The 14,953-nt window shown below is 37.4% G+C and overlaps 1 protein-coding gene across 2 annotated transcripts in view; it reads left to right on the top strand.

The window, feature by feature from the left end:
* nav1a (neuron navigator 1a) overlaps nucleotides 1-14,953 on the top strand; it is a 127,622-nt gene that overhangs the window by 94,713 nt on the left and 17,956 nt on the right. For both annotated transcript variants that reach the window (XM_084428930.1, XM_084428931.1), the window contains 7 exons: nucleotides 5,240-5,999; nucleotides 7,289-7,720; nucleotides 10,804-10,845; nucleotides 10,949-11,088; nucleotides 11,848-12,027; nucleotides 13,384-13,436; nucleotides 14,218-14,241. In XM_084428930.1, coding sequence (XP_084285056.1) covers nucleotides 5,240-5,999; nucleotides 7,289-7,720; nucleotides 10,804-10,845; nucleotides 10,949-11,088; nucleotides 11,848-12,027; nucleotides 13,384-13,436; nucleotides 14,218-14,241 — 1,631 coding nt within the window. The remainder of the gene's footprint in view (nucleotides 1-5,239; nucleotides 6,000-7,288; nucleotides 7,721-10,803; nucleotides 10,846-10,948; nucleotides 11,089-11,847; nucleotides 12,028-13,383; nucleotides 13,437-14,217; nucleotides 14,242-14,953) is intronic.

Raw genomic sequence — 14,953 nt, 5'->3', positions numbered from 1 at the left:
CAGACAGACAGACAGATGCTAGATAGATAGACAGACAGATAGATAGATAGATAGATAGATAGATAGATAGATAGATAGATAGATAGATAGATAGATAGACAGACAGATAGACAGACAGATGCTAGATAGACAGACAGACAGACAGACAGACAGATGTTAGATAGACAGACAGATAGATAGACAGACAGACAGACAGACAGATAGATAGATAGATAGATAGATAGATAGATAGATAGATAGATAGATAGATAGATAGATAGATAGATAGATAGATAGATAGATAGATAGATAGACAGACAGATGCTAGATAGATAGACAGACAGACAGACAGACAGACAGACAGACAGATGTTAGATAGATAGATAGATAGATAGACAGACAGACAGATAGATAGATAGATAGATAGATAGATAGATAGATAGATAGATAGATAGATAGATAGATAGATAGATAGATAGATAGATAGATAGATAGATAGATAGACAGACAGATGCTAGATAGATAGACAGGCAGACAGACAAATGTTAGATAGATAGATAGATAGATAGATAGATAGATAGATAGATAGATAGATAGATAGATAGATAGATAGATAGATAGATAGACAGACAGACAGATAGATAGACAGACGGACAGATAGATAGATAGATAGATAGACAGACAGACAGACAGACAGACAGATGCTAGATAGATAGATAGATAGATAGATAGATAGATAGATAGATAGATAGATAGATAGATAGATAGATAGATAGATAGATAGATAGATTTAGATTTAAAAGTAATTTAAAAAAATACTAATAATAACATTGTTAAATGTAATCTTTAGCAAATTGTTTAGTAATCGTTAGAGTTAATGCATTAAATCAAAAGAGCTTCAAGAAACCAGTTGATTTTTCTTTTTTCCATTGTGCGTTTAATGCCACCTTGCAGGGGTCCGTTTGCCATTTACAATAAAGCGAGAGACACAGTGGGGAACACAGCCGTTTATGCAGCTGGACCTGAAAGAGACCATCTGGATGCTGTACTGTACGTGTTGGAAAATAAACCCGTTTATCCCAAAAGAAACACGAAGCACGTCATGATGTCACTTTAATGAAAGACAGCCATATTTAGTCTTTCATTCAGTCAGTGTGTGTTGACACGTAGCCAGCACGTCAACACTCGCGCATATGTCTGCCATTCATGCGGCGTCCAATGCGGTCCAGCTTTCAAACGCACAGAAGAGGATGAATGACAGACTGATGAAATTTAAGCAATTGCACCCAGTGAACTGCGCAACTCGATCTGCTTTATACAGAAAACACACTTTAGATGTTTTCTCCCCAAATTACACCGTTTCAGTGAAGCTGTCATGTCAGCTACTACAAGCAATACGTTTTCTAGAGTGGCCTACCAAAAAATGCAAAAGCTTGTTCTGTTTAAGAGTGATATTTTATTCTAATAGCTGGTTGTTACTTACAGTGTGACATCGCGTTATTCTTGCTGCTGTAGGTTATGATTATGAATTAGAATTGAATTAGGTGTCATCCCAACAGTTTGCAGAACACGATAGAAAACAGGAACAAGATATTTTTCTGTTGTTCCAGAGTGAAGATTTTGTTTTAAATCCATTAAAAAACATGATTCCCCCTTCATATTTCTACCAAAAACTTCATATTTGCATCACTTCCTGTCTTTTATGAAAGAGTTCATCAATACAAAATGCAGCGACTGCGCCAGATTCATGATGAGTTTGAGACTGATCCGCGAGTCTTTTTGAGTGATTTATTAAAGAATCAGCGTATTAACACTTGTTTATCACATTTGTCCGTCTAAACCGTTTGAATATGCCATGATTGGAAAGAGAAAAAAAGAAAGAATGAACGTTGTCAGATGAAAAAGATGCAAGCAGAACTGCGAAAACTGGCTGAATGCTTTAGTGAAGTGGTTTGTCCCAGAGACAGTGGAGCACAAAAGTAGTCATTAGTCTTTCAGCGAGTGTGCAGACGTTACCGAGCGGCAAGCCAAACGTCTGTGTCAGCGCTATCTCTCTCTCCCTGTGGACAGACGCTGTGATTGGACAGACCGAAGGCACGAGATGGCACTGGAAACATGATTATACCCACATGTTGCAACATAGAGAATTAGGTCCAGCTTTTATTCAGTGTTGTCTTTATGATTTACCATCCACTGGGATTGGATCTCACATATTCCATATTTGAAAAATACAGTTACATAATTGGGAACCTCTATCCCTGTCATGCGAGATGTGTATGAAATACAGCCTCATATACTGGGAGAGAAATGAGCCGATCAATCTTATTTATGGGATCTCGTTCCTCAGACTTCACTCCGCCTGATCAATCCCATTGCTGCAGCTCGAGCTGATCTCATGGGTTTTATAGGCTGCGGTAAAAGTGACCCGTATTTAAGCACACATCACTGTTTTAGGCCGAATCGTTTAAGCGGATGAATCGCTTGTTTTCTGAAGTCTCTTGTGAAGCATGCAACTGCTCTCCTGCATTCAACGAGTCACTGTTTTGAATCTTGTTTGTGAACTTGTTCATGATGCACTGAGTGAGTGTAGTTCATTCGGTTCTTCATACGAGTCTCGATTACAAGGTGATAAAGGAGATTGGAGAATCGTGACAGTATAGGATGCAGAGGATGATAATTAACAAGAACAAAAGGTGGTATTGAACTCTTTTTGTTGCTGTTGTTTTTTTTTTACTGAATCATTTGGACACACAAAAGATAATCTTTGCCACCTACTGGTGTGATGATGCATAACTTGCATAAAGGGTAAGTGAACGAATCAGTCAGTGCATCTGAATGAGTATTCTCAGTGAATCAATAAAAAAGACACGACTTAGTTTTTTACTCAAGCTGAAAATAAACGTGAGTTTTTACACATAAGCTAGGGTATGCATACAAAGCGCATGACGTAAATGTATACATTTACAAATTCAATATACAAAAGTACATATACAAAATAATACATTTAGCTTGCACGTCACATGAATTTTTCTGAACTTATTAATTTGTCCACAAGGTGGCAAGTCTTTTCCCCGTGTTTGAATAATGCTTTGTCTACTATATAGTAAGCAAAAAAACAGTGTGTAAAAGAGTAGTATCCAAATTCAACTGATGCCATAGGTCACATGACAATGACAAATACAAAGTTCTGTCAAGAAACTCTAGATGGCGCAGGCTGAGAGGTCCTTAACTCAAACTGCTTGCAATCACATTATTCCCTATAGGGCACTGCTGATTGGTTCCTGTTGTATCAGTAGCCAATGAGCTCGCGTGTTCAACTTGGTCAGCATTTGCAGTTGCAGTGAGCTTTCAAAAACCCTCCACCTTCCCCAGCTCCACCTATATAGATCTTCTGTGGGTAATTCATGTATGCTATATTGGACAGCAGCAGCATGTCTTACTTGCTCACAGCAGTGAGTCGTGTATGTATTGACAGCAAATACTATAGTAAGTTATTCGCAAAGTAAGTTCTTATTCGAATGTTGTTCTGTCTTAGTATTGCGTTAACTGATACTTTAGAGTAGTAACAGCTCACCTCTACTCAACAAACCATGTGAGTATGAGGGGGGCTACTTTTTTTATTTTATTTTTATCCCAAACCATAATTATGAGTAATAGTATAAGTAATAGTATAATGAATTTTGCATTAGCAAACACTGCTAATAACAGTCAGAATCTGGGTGTCAGGGAAATAGATCTTAATTATGCCACATTGGACTGACACGTTGTTATTCTAAGACACAATCTTGTATAATAAGACCATGTTCAACGCAAAGTATATATTTCGTCGTACAAGCCAGCCGTTACAGTTATGTAGTATCAGGAAGACAAATTACATCTATCTCCATTCCTCTTCTCGCAGCTGTATCTCTGTCAGTTTGATAGCTTAATGGCCAGACTCTTTCGGTTAGCCATTTTCCCCTCCCTGTCCAATTTTTCCAGTTTCCATTGACTTTCTCTCTTTTCCTGTTTCTGACTCACTTTTACTGTTTACTTCCAGTCTAAACAAACGTGTAAAAAATTTGTCTTGCCCCCCCCTGTATCCTTTGATACAATCATGCTAGAAGTTAATCCAGTCATAGCCTGCTAATGGCCTACATTATTCCAACTCAACATATTTCTTTTCACATCTAATCTTCATCTCAAGTTAACGTCAGCTGTATTTACTTGTGTTGGCCGTCGTCCTGGGTGGCAGTGGTGTGAGTTACAGCGCCTCGTGACATGCGGTATTTCACCGTTACGCTATTTTTATTTGTTGTGCGGTCTGCTAATTGAGCCGTTTAAATGTTTAACCTACTCTCGCAAGTTTTTTCGTATACCGTGGATTGCGTTGTTGTAGTAAAGCCAATTTTCTAGTTTGCGAACAGTCTGTTTGGTGTGTTTTCCCAGTCGTCCAGAGATCGAGTCACGATTGGCCCTGTTTTTGCCGCATATTTATAAATATCTCTGAGAGGATCCAGATGGCCATCAGGGTGGGCTTTGCAAGTTCACCCATTTCATGTTGTCAGGACAGTAACAGTTGTGCCGTACCCGCTCCCTTTGTTTCCTAAATAGCTCTATGACTTCAAGGGTCCTCTGTTAAAGTTAACGTCTTAAATATTCAAGCAGACTGTCATGTTACAGTTGAGTGAATTGAAGTCAGCAGCATAAGCAGTATGATGGATTGTATCCATGTACTGCATTATTCTAATGAAGCAGCTTGTGTGTGTGTGTTTGTGTGTACATGTACAACTATCTTTGTGAGGACCAGTTTGAGTTTTAGACCATTGGAGTGAGGACAAAGAGAGTAAAGTAAGGACATTTTGGCCAGTCCTCACTTTCTGAGACCCCTTTAAAGGCCTGTTTGAGGGGTCAAGACTTGGTTTTAGGGATAAGGTTATAATTAGGTTAAGGGTAGGTTTAGGGTAAGGGTTCAGGTTAGGCACTTAGTTGTGATGGGTAAGGTTAGGGTAAGCGGCTAGAGATTGCATTGTGTCAATGAATGTCCTCATAAAGATAGATGTACAAGAAAGTGTGTGTGCAGTGTGTGTGTGTTGCACATACATTGTGGTGTTAAATTAAAGGAGGTTGCTTTAATGTATTTCCTAGTAAACTTTGCACCATCTCCTCAGCGCCAAGTGGTGCAAAACTCATCAACACAATGAGATCTCTTCTCTCTTGGTCTGATGTTTGTAATAATTCTACTCATGTCTGATTGTGTTGATTTTGTGTTTGCCTGCAGTTCCAAAGAATGATCAGCGAGTCGTGGATAAAGCCAAAATGGCGGTGAAAACATCCGGATTGCAGCGCTCCAGTTCGGATGCAGGGAAAGATCGCGGTGAACACCGGAAACCTCCCTCCGGTCTTGTCCGTCCCTCTGCCGGCACCACAAATTCCTTTGGTTACAAGAAAACTGTTCCAACTACCGGCACTGCCACTGTCCTAACAACTGGTGGAGATTCTGCGATTGGGAACAAAACTCCTAAAACCTCTGGTATCCCGGTGAAACCCTCTGCTGGTGGTGGAGCTGGAGGACGAAAGACCAGCCTTGATGTATCGATCTGTGATCAAGGCTTCATGGCTCCGAATGCACGCAACAACATCCAGTATCGGAGTCTCCCAAGACCCGCCAAGTCCAGCACCTTGAGTCTGACGGGAGGACGGCCGGGCGTTCGCCCCGTCAGCAGCAACATGGACGCCGGTCTGCAGGGTCTAAAAACTGTCCCCACCCCGTCCAGACTGAAGGAACCAGGCAGTGGGAAGAGCTCCCATCGGGCCAGTACAGGAGGGTACGGTCCAGTCAACCAGACGGACCGTGAGAAGGAGAAGGCCAAAGCCAAGGCGGTGGCGTCTGACTCTGAGTGTTGCGGAGGGGGATCGCTGAAGAACGGCTCATTGACACCAACACAGAGTGCGCTGGAGCCTCCTTCCAAACTACTGGGACTTCGGCAACCATCCAGCCTGGGGAAATATTCAGAGCTGCCCTCTCCCAACTCCCAGAGGTGAGAAAAACCTCCTTCACGTAGCTTAAACCTCACATCCGCTCTTATTGGCCGAGGTTTGCACTCGTTCTTTCAATGATGGAAAAACAACTTGACAATGACTACTTGAAATTTAGCAAAATGACAATTCATCTATGCTAAAACGGTACCACTTTACAATAAGGTTACAATAAGTATTAACTAACATGAACTAACAATGATCAACACATTTGTTACAGTATTTATTAATCTTTGTTAATGTTAGTTAATACAAATACAGCTGTTCATTGTTTGTTCATGGTAGTTCCTAGTGCGTTAACTAATGTTAACAAATAAATAAATGTTGAAATACATATTAACTAAGATTAATAAATGCTGTAGAAGTATTGTTCATTCTAGTTCATGTAAACTAATGTAGTTAATTAATGTTAAATACTGAACCTTATTGTAAAGTGTTTCCGCTAAAACATTTATAAGGTTTTGATTTTGGTATAATGTGTGAGGGTGTGAAATTTTGAAATTCTGTGACATTTTAGGAGTTTTAGGAGAATCACTCGGACCTTTTGACTTCCTAACACAAAAAGTTAGCAAACAGTCAATACATTTATATATTAAAATAAAATTCTCAAATACCGACATTTATTGGTTAAAAATGAATTGTTATCATTGTTAATTAAAATGTTTAATTAAATCATTTTGTGAATTGAAATGAGCCTAACATAAAATATAAAGATTAGATTATTAGATTATATTAGACTTTAAAATATATAAAAACAAAAATAATTAAAAAATAGAAAGGTTACCTTGAAAACGAACTGAAATAATTTTCGGTTGAAGAAAATTAAAATTTCTAATTAAAATTTAAATTAAAATAATTAAAACTAAATATAGAAATATATATTTAAAAAATGACAGCATATAAATGTAAAAAAAATTAAGCTAAAATTAAAATGAAAACTGAAATTATAGAAATAAAGGCTAATTCAAAACATGAATAAATACTGAGGTAGTGTGATACCTAATACCTAATACCTAATGCCAGATAATGATATAAAATTGATTAAGTATTTCTATTAATTAATTAATTCTTAATTTTTTTATTTACAATAAAAAAAATTAATGTATCTTAAATGTAACTTTAATATTTTACATTTATTTATTTTTTCATTAAGATTTCATTAAGAATCACCTATTTATATTTTGTTTGTTTTTTTAATAATTTTATTTTCGTCACTAACTCACATTTGTCATGTCAGTTATTTTAGTGTGCGTCTCATTTTTAATTAATCTCTATATAATGGGATCCACAGGCCATCCAGTGCCAGATCTCTACCTAAACCTGCTCACCTGGACAAAGTCAACTCCAACAGCCTGGACTGTGGGATAATCAATGTGGAGGACCAGCTTCCCCCCAAAGTGCCGCCCTTCTCCAAATTACAGGATCTTTCAGGAATCAGCAGCTCAAGCTGTCTGACCCCCAGCCCGGCTCCCATCCTCAACGTCAACTCCTCTGAATGTTTCTCCAGCGCCACCGTGGGCCGAGGGGGCAGTGCTGGTGGCTCTCCCTCGCTCTACCCCCGCCTCTCCGGGCTGCACCGTAGCATGGAGTCCTTGTCTCTACAGATGAGCGTGTCTCCAGCAGGGGGCAGCGTGACGGAGCCCAGGCCCAGACATGAGGACAGAGGGACGCTTGGTGGCTGGTCAACTGGAAGCAGGGTCTCACTTACTCTCACGACTGACAGGTGAGGCCGTGTCCAGTGATTCCTGCACCTCCTGTCTGTGATCACATGAGCTATGCTAGTGTAACTCCTAAATGCTGACAAAATTAGCTTTTATCATATATACGCATTTAAATTTGGCAGTCTTTTGCTTTACGGTTAAATAACCCTTTAATATTTAAGACTTACCTTCCACTCAGTAGTGTATGTATTTTTTTATTTTTTATTTTTCAATGAAAGGCTCTCTAGAATGAAAATCCCTCTCCCCGCCAAAGCTTGATAAATAAACATGGACTAAAAACTATAATATAATATAATATAATAAAATATAATATAATATAATATAATAAATTCAAAATAATCGTCATCTTGTTTCTATTTTTTGTTTCTTATTTAGTTCACAAAACATGGTGTGTATATGCTTGTATGTATATATAATGTATAAAATAATTCCATTTATACAGAATATTTTATTTATTATATTATATTATTATATTATATTATATTATATTATATTATATTATATTATATTATATTATATTATATTATATTATATTATATTATATTTAATTACTTTATTTTAGATGGAAATTTTAAACATCAAGGAATTGGGAATTAATTGAATTTCCTCATTTAAAAAAATAGGAAAATGTCTTTCTTTAATAACTATAAAAATGTATAAAGGCTTTATAATCGGTCATTTAAAACTAAAATAAGAATTAATAATCATCAGTTATATTATATTATATTATATTATTCAGTTAATAATTTTGTTTTAAAACAAACAAGAAGACCTTTATGAGTTTATCTACATCACATTTAAAAAATGTAAAAATAAATAAAATATAATATAATATAATATAATATAGTATAATTAATATAATATAATTATTATAATAAATTAAAAATAATCTTCATCTTGTTTCTATTTTTTGATTCTTATTTAGTTCACAAAACATATGCATATATGTATATATAATGTATAAAATAATTACATTTATACAGTATATTTTATTTATGATATTATTATATTATATTATATTATATTATATTATATTATATTGTATTGTATTGTATTGTATTGTATTGTATTGTATTGTATTGTATTGTATTGTATTATATTATATTATATTATATTATATTATATTTAATTACTTTATTTTAGATGGAAATTTTAAACATCAAGGAATTGGAATTAATTGAATTTTCTCATTTAAAAAAATAGGAAAATGTCTCTCTTTAATAACTATAAAAATGTAGAAAGGTTTTATAATCGGTCATTTAAAACTAAAATAAGAATGAATAATCATCAGTTATATTATATTATATTATATTATTCAGTTCATAATTTTGTTTTAAAACAAACAAGAAGACTTTTATAAGTTTATCTACATCACATTTAAAAAATATATAAAAATAAATAAAAATAAACCACAAGGTTCACGCAGCTCTCTGCCACCCGTGGCCTCTCTGTTTTTGTGCGGTCTCCTTTATAAAAACCCACCGCAAAATTATTTTAATGCTTGCTTAGTCAGATTAAAAACTGGACAATAGCTCACGACCTTAATGTGGCTGATTATTTTTATTAGGCCGCCACAGAGCTGAAGGGCTAATGGGGGTCATGTGTCTGAGGCAGGAAGTCTATCATCTGTTTAATTTGCATTGACTCTAATACCGTTTCTATTCAGCAACTCATCTCTCTCCATTACAGCTCTTATCCATTGCTCTCTTTATCCATTTCTTCACTATGGAGTTATTAATGAAGACTCGGCTCTATCTGTTCTTCAAAACTGTGTGTACGGAAAGAGCAGAGCAGTTTGTGCTCAGAAAAATATTAGGAACCACTCACAATGGTATAGCATTCTATGGGTGGTTGCAAGCCCATATGGTGTTTTAGCAGTTGTTAGCAGATTGCAATTTGATTACTAGGCCATTGCTAGGGTGTGTTAGCATGTTGCTATAAAGTTGCTAGGCTGTTGCTGTGGTGTAGTAAGTTTAATGATATTTCTCCACCTGTTTTGTTGACTGCCATGCAAAAATCATGTCCGATCACTTCTAAAAGTAACAGCTCATCTCTCCTCAATGACCCTGTTTACACCTGGTATTAAGATGCGTTTTGGTGGATTGGATCACAAGCAGACGAGGGAGACACATTCCTGTTTACACCTGGTGTTTTAATCCGTCTCTTTTGTCCACTTTCAACCACTTCTGTCCTGATTTCTTCGAGGGGAGGGTCTATGGGTGGGGAAATGTATGTTTTTTTTCAGATATTTCGATATAATGGACAGCTCGCGCAATTTACATATGAACACGACCGGAGATAACGGAAAAACACACGGAGAGCTGCAGCTTTAGTTTCTGCTCTGACAGCCGCAAGACCGGCCGAACGTTGTGTGTTAGAAATCAGGAATGGTGAGAGAACATTGTGCTTGGTATGTTTTTCATCTTCAAACCAAACTTGGGTCTTCAGCCGCCAGTTTAAATCCCTTCTGGCTAGCGCTCTTCTCATAATGTAACTCATTAGGTCAGTAGACGGAGAGTAAACGGTCTTTTGTGGCTGTTTGAACACATTCGACCACATGAGCGTTTACACTACGAAAGCAATCCGGTCTAATGTGTTTTCAACTACCGGAAAAGGTGGAAAGTGGACAAGCTCAAAACGTTTTAAACCCGTTTTAGTTTTTAGCGTCATCCACTTGTGATCCGACCGACCAAAACACATCTTAATACCAGGTATAAACAGGGACAATAAGTCACATGATTTGGGATTCATAGGTTTAGCACAACTTCAGGGCAACTTCACACTGAAGTTTAATACTTAGTGTTAAGTAATCTTCCAACACAGAGCCACATCACAGCATTTACATTCATACAGCACATTTGTACTCAGATAACATGCACCCAAAATTCAAAGCAGAACAATTGCCTATTATGTTAACACTCAGATTATATCTCTGCTAATTATCCCCCTGCCTGAACTACTAATTGCTCATTTTGCTTCACAAATTTCTGTGATCTATTTTTGGAGTGTGATCTCTTCATTTCCATGCATAAGCGTCCTGTCATTTGAATAATGCTCTTTTTCTCAATTTTTTTCTTTCTTTCAGCTCACAACGGGACAGAAATACTCTCCCAAAGAAAGGCTTAAGGTACTGTTCATTTAACTTTACCTCACCCCTCTTAATGGGACAAACGGTTTGATCCAATGCAGTAAATCCATGAAACTAATGTCACACCCCCATTTCCCATCAGCCAGCACATCTCCTTGCAGGCTGAGGAGGACAACAAAGAGAGACGCCACTCACACACCATCATGAGCTTGACGGAGACGAACAGTCCGCCACAGTTCCCTTCACCCATACTGCCAGGAAAGATGCCACTGACAAGCATCAGTAAGTGTCTGCACACTTCCACAGCATTAACCCTCATCCTTCCTTCGTGTCCTGTAACAAATCCTTTCATTGCGGGTCAAAATGACCCGAAGCCCTAAAATTATAGTTAATTTTGTACAAAAAATTCCGGGTCAAAATGACCCGAGGGAAGGATGAGGGTGAACTGGATTATTCTTTGGGAAATAATGAAAGGCGGGACTTGATTTTTTTTATCCACTAGGATTCAGTTTGCTCATGAAAAGGATATATACTGTATATTAAGTTAATAAGGTTCATTTTGATTCTTGTTTTGCATTCCTGTTTGCTTTAAATCGGCATGAAACGGAAGTTGCGATAGGCTTTTCTTCCCTATTGTGACGTATATCCGAGCTAAACAGCTTCTCGAACAGGAACAAATGTAGGGTGAGGCTTGATTTTATCCATGGGGAATTGATTGAATGGTTGTGGTTTGCTATTGGTGGATCTCATGTGAGTGACAGGTTATTGTCCCGCCCTCACGCCAGTAAACACTTCACCAGAGAAGAGAAGAGATGCTGCAAGAGGGAGGGGAAGTTATTTTGATTAAAGATTACGAGGCACATTATTTAAAGAAAAATAACAATATGCACGGACAAATCATTTAGAATAAATACTTCAATGTTCCAATATTGCATAAAAAGATGCATCCCCACCAGGCAACATGCTGCACACCTTTCTCCACTGTGCCTTGATTTATATCATATATAAACACTGGCTCCCTCTGCTGTCTGTTATGTGCAGTGACACCCAGCCCCACCTCAGGAACGCCAAGGATGACCAGATCCAACAGCATTCCCACTCAAGAGGCCAGTTTTGATCTGTATCAGTCCTCACCGCTGGGCAGCACCCTATCACTCGCAGAGCGGCCCAAGAGCATGATCCGATCCGGCTCCTTCAGAGACAGAGATCCCGGCGATGACGGTGAGACTTTGGGTTATATGGTTCAGTCTACATGGGGGTGTACTTTGAATCTCAGAGGGGACAAAACATTAGCATAAGTAGTAAAGCCCAAAGTATACTTTGTTTTTTTTAAGTATGCACAGTTGTACACACAGCCTGTCAAAGTATACTCTTCCAGGCTGCGTCCGAAAGGTTATAAATGCTGCCTTCGGAGGATGCATTCCAAAGTAGGAAGGCATCAAGAAACGTCCGAATCCAATTTTAGCTTCACTTCCTGTCTCCTGAGGTATCTTCATTTGATCGATTTTTAAAGGCAGCATAGATGTATCCTTCTCTACCTTTGATATCCCACAATCCTGTGCTTTCCATTCTGTGACAGTTGAGCTAGAAAATAAATAAATAAAGATGGCATCTGAAAGTTGTGGTTTCTGGTCAGTTTCTATGTAAATGAATGTTATTGACCAACATTTTCCATTTCTGATGTCATTTCTATCGAGAAATTACTATTGTAGTAATTAAATATTCGCTTAGTTTTCACCAAATCTCTCTCTATTTTGCGCTAGATCACTAAACCATTACGCTACATACGAAGTCATTGCCTGATAAGTGAGCGGCCTACGTTTTCAGACGCAGTCTCTTCCATTTATTCCGTTTTTTCTTTGACTATCTTGAAAATCAACAGTCCCGGGGCACTGTTGCCACCTTGTGGATAAAGAAATTAGTGCAAACAAATTCCATGTCATTTGCGACTGCGCATACAGAGTATTCGTGGTTACAAAAACCGTGCTGCGCTTGGACAATATGTGTGTACTGTGCTGATGAGGAAATTCACGAAAAGAATACAATATGCAGATCCTAGTGTACGCATATATTGTTAAAGGAATAGATCACTTAAAAATGAAAATTCTGTCATCATTTACTTACGCTTACTGTAAGTTGTTTCAAACCTGTATGAGTTTCTTTTTTATGCTGAACACAAAGGAAGATATTTTGAAGAATGTTGATAACCAAACAGTTGATGGACCCCATTGACTTCAATAGTAGGGGAAAAAAAAATACTATGGAATACTATGGAAATCAATGGGGTCCATCAACAGAATTTTCATTTTTAAGTGAACTATTCCTTTAAGTATACTTTGGTCTTCAGTGTACTGTAAGTTCCTTTGGATCAAGGCATCTACTAAATTACTTCAGCATTTTCTAACTATGTTTGTGCTAAAAGTTAGCTCTGTAAGCTGGATGTGACTCTACACATAATAAAACACAATACAGGACATGTACAATTTACAATCAATGTAACCTATCCCGTGATTGAGCTATTTTAGAGTTTTTAAAATCAAATTTTCTCTCTTTCTGTCTTTCTTTGTCCTGCTGCAGTTCATGGCTCAGTGCTCTCTCTGGTGTCTAATGCCTCCTCCAACTACTCCTCGGTAAGTATCCCAGCACTTTTTCCCCCAGAACACGTGTCATACGGCGCTAGACTCTCACGAGTGCAGCTCGGTCTGCTCCTGCTGATTTATTAGACCCTCACAGCAGGGACACTAGTAGAAGCTTTCTCTGCTTTCCTTACTGAAAATGGAGTTGTTACTTGAACTGCTGCACATGACATAGGTGCTGATGTGATCTATGGGTTCAATGAAGAACTGGTCTGGTTTTGTACAAAAAAAAAAAACTGATTTACGCAGTAGTATAAACAACTTTAGTCAAATATTTGTTTCATTCACTGATTCACTCATAAGTAATATTACTTATTCTAATAAATAGTGAAATAATGTATCATTACTTTATAAAAAAAAATTGCATTTGATGCCATTCCTATCTAGGGCTGCACAGTTAATTGAATAAAATAAATCAAAATTAAAATCAAGTCTAGAATTTAATTTAATAAATACTTTTAAGTTCAAGTAAAATGTGATTACAATGTTTGTCACCAAATTTCAGGTCAGCTGAAAGCGGTCTCAATTTAGTTCACACAAGTGTGATCACACTTTTTATGTGTTCTTTTTATTTTTTAGCTCGGATATTTATCTATCTTTATTATATTGTATTCAAAAGCAAAATATTGTCAAACTAATTTGACCAAATCGTGCAGCCCTGTTCCTGTCTTAGATCTTTTTCAGTTGAATTTGTGTTTTTTCATCACTATTGACTTCCATTTATTCAGCTTCTTACTGTCTCTCTGCCGTTCTTTTCTTCCGTGCAATCTCTCAGGCGGAGGAGAGAATTCAGGGCGAGGTGAGTGTCTGTCTCTCTCGGATTGTCCCTCTCCGTCATCCAGAAGTCATATAGTCATAGATAGTCATATTTTATAACCTGTTTTTGTAATACATGTTCTCAGAGATCATAACAGCTAAAGTCAGCTAATGTCAGGTGCTGCTCAATGGCACAGCATTTTAAGTGCCCCTATTATGCTTTTTCGAATACTGCCTTTCATGTAGTGTGTAATATAGCTGTCTGTGAATATAAAAGGTCTGCAAAGGTTTAAAAATCAAAGTGCAGAACAAATAAAGTTATTGTTTCCTAAAATAATTAATCGATTCTGAACTGCCTGAAACAAGTCATCAGTAATTCCAAGCTCACTTCCTGTTACATACGTAACAGTGTAAAACATTTGCATAATGGCAGTCTATGGTCTTCATTGGCTGCCCGTGAACAAGGTCTACTTTGACCCTCAAACACTGAAGCTGTAGCTGAGACTGGAAGAGTTTGGTTTGTGTTGTTGACACGTCGAGAAGACGCTGTTTTCAGTGCTGCGAATCCACTTTGCATGCATTTCAAGAGGATGAGGACTCGCACTGGAATTGATACGGAAAAACTGACGCCATCGTTACTGTTCGTATCACTGTGTATCAAGTACTGAGGAAGATCCAGAGGTGAAATTCAGATATTTATTTTCCGTCACGCACTGTAAGCTGTAGACCAATCACAACAGACTGGGCCATCTGAC

The sequence above is a fragment of the Rutilus rutilus genome (genome assembly GCF_951802725.1).
Source record: "Rutilus rutilus genome assembly, chromosome: 13".
NCBI classification, from domain to species: Eukaryota; Metazoa; Chordata; class Actinopteri; order Cypriniformes; family Leuciscidae; genus Rutilus; species Rutilus rutilus.
This window is presented reverse-complemented; position numbering and strand designations above follow the sequence as displayed.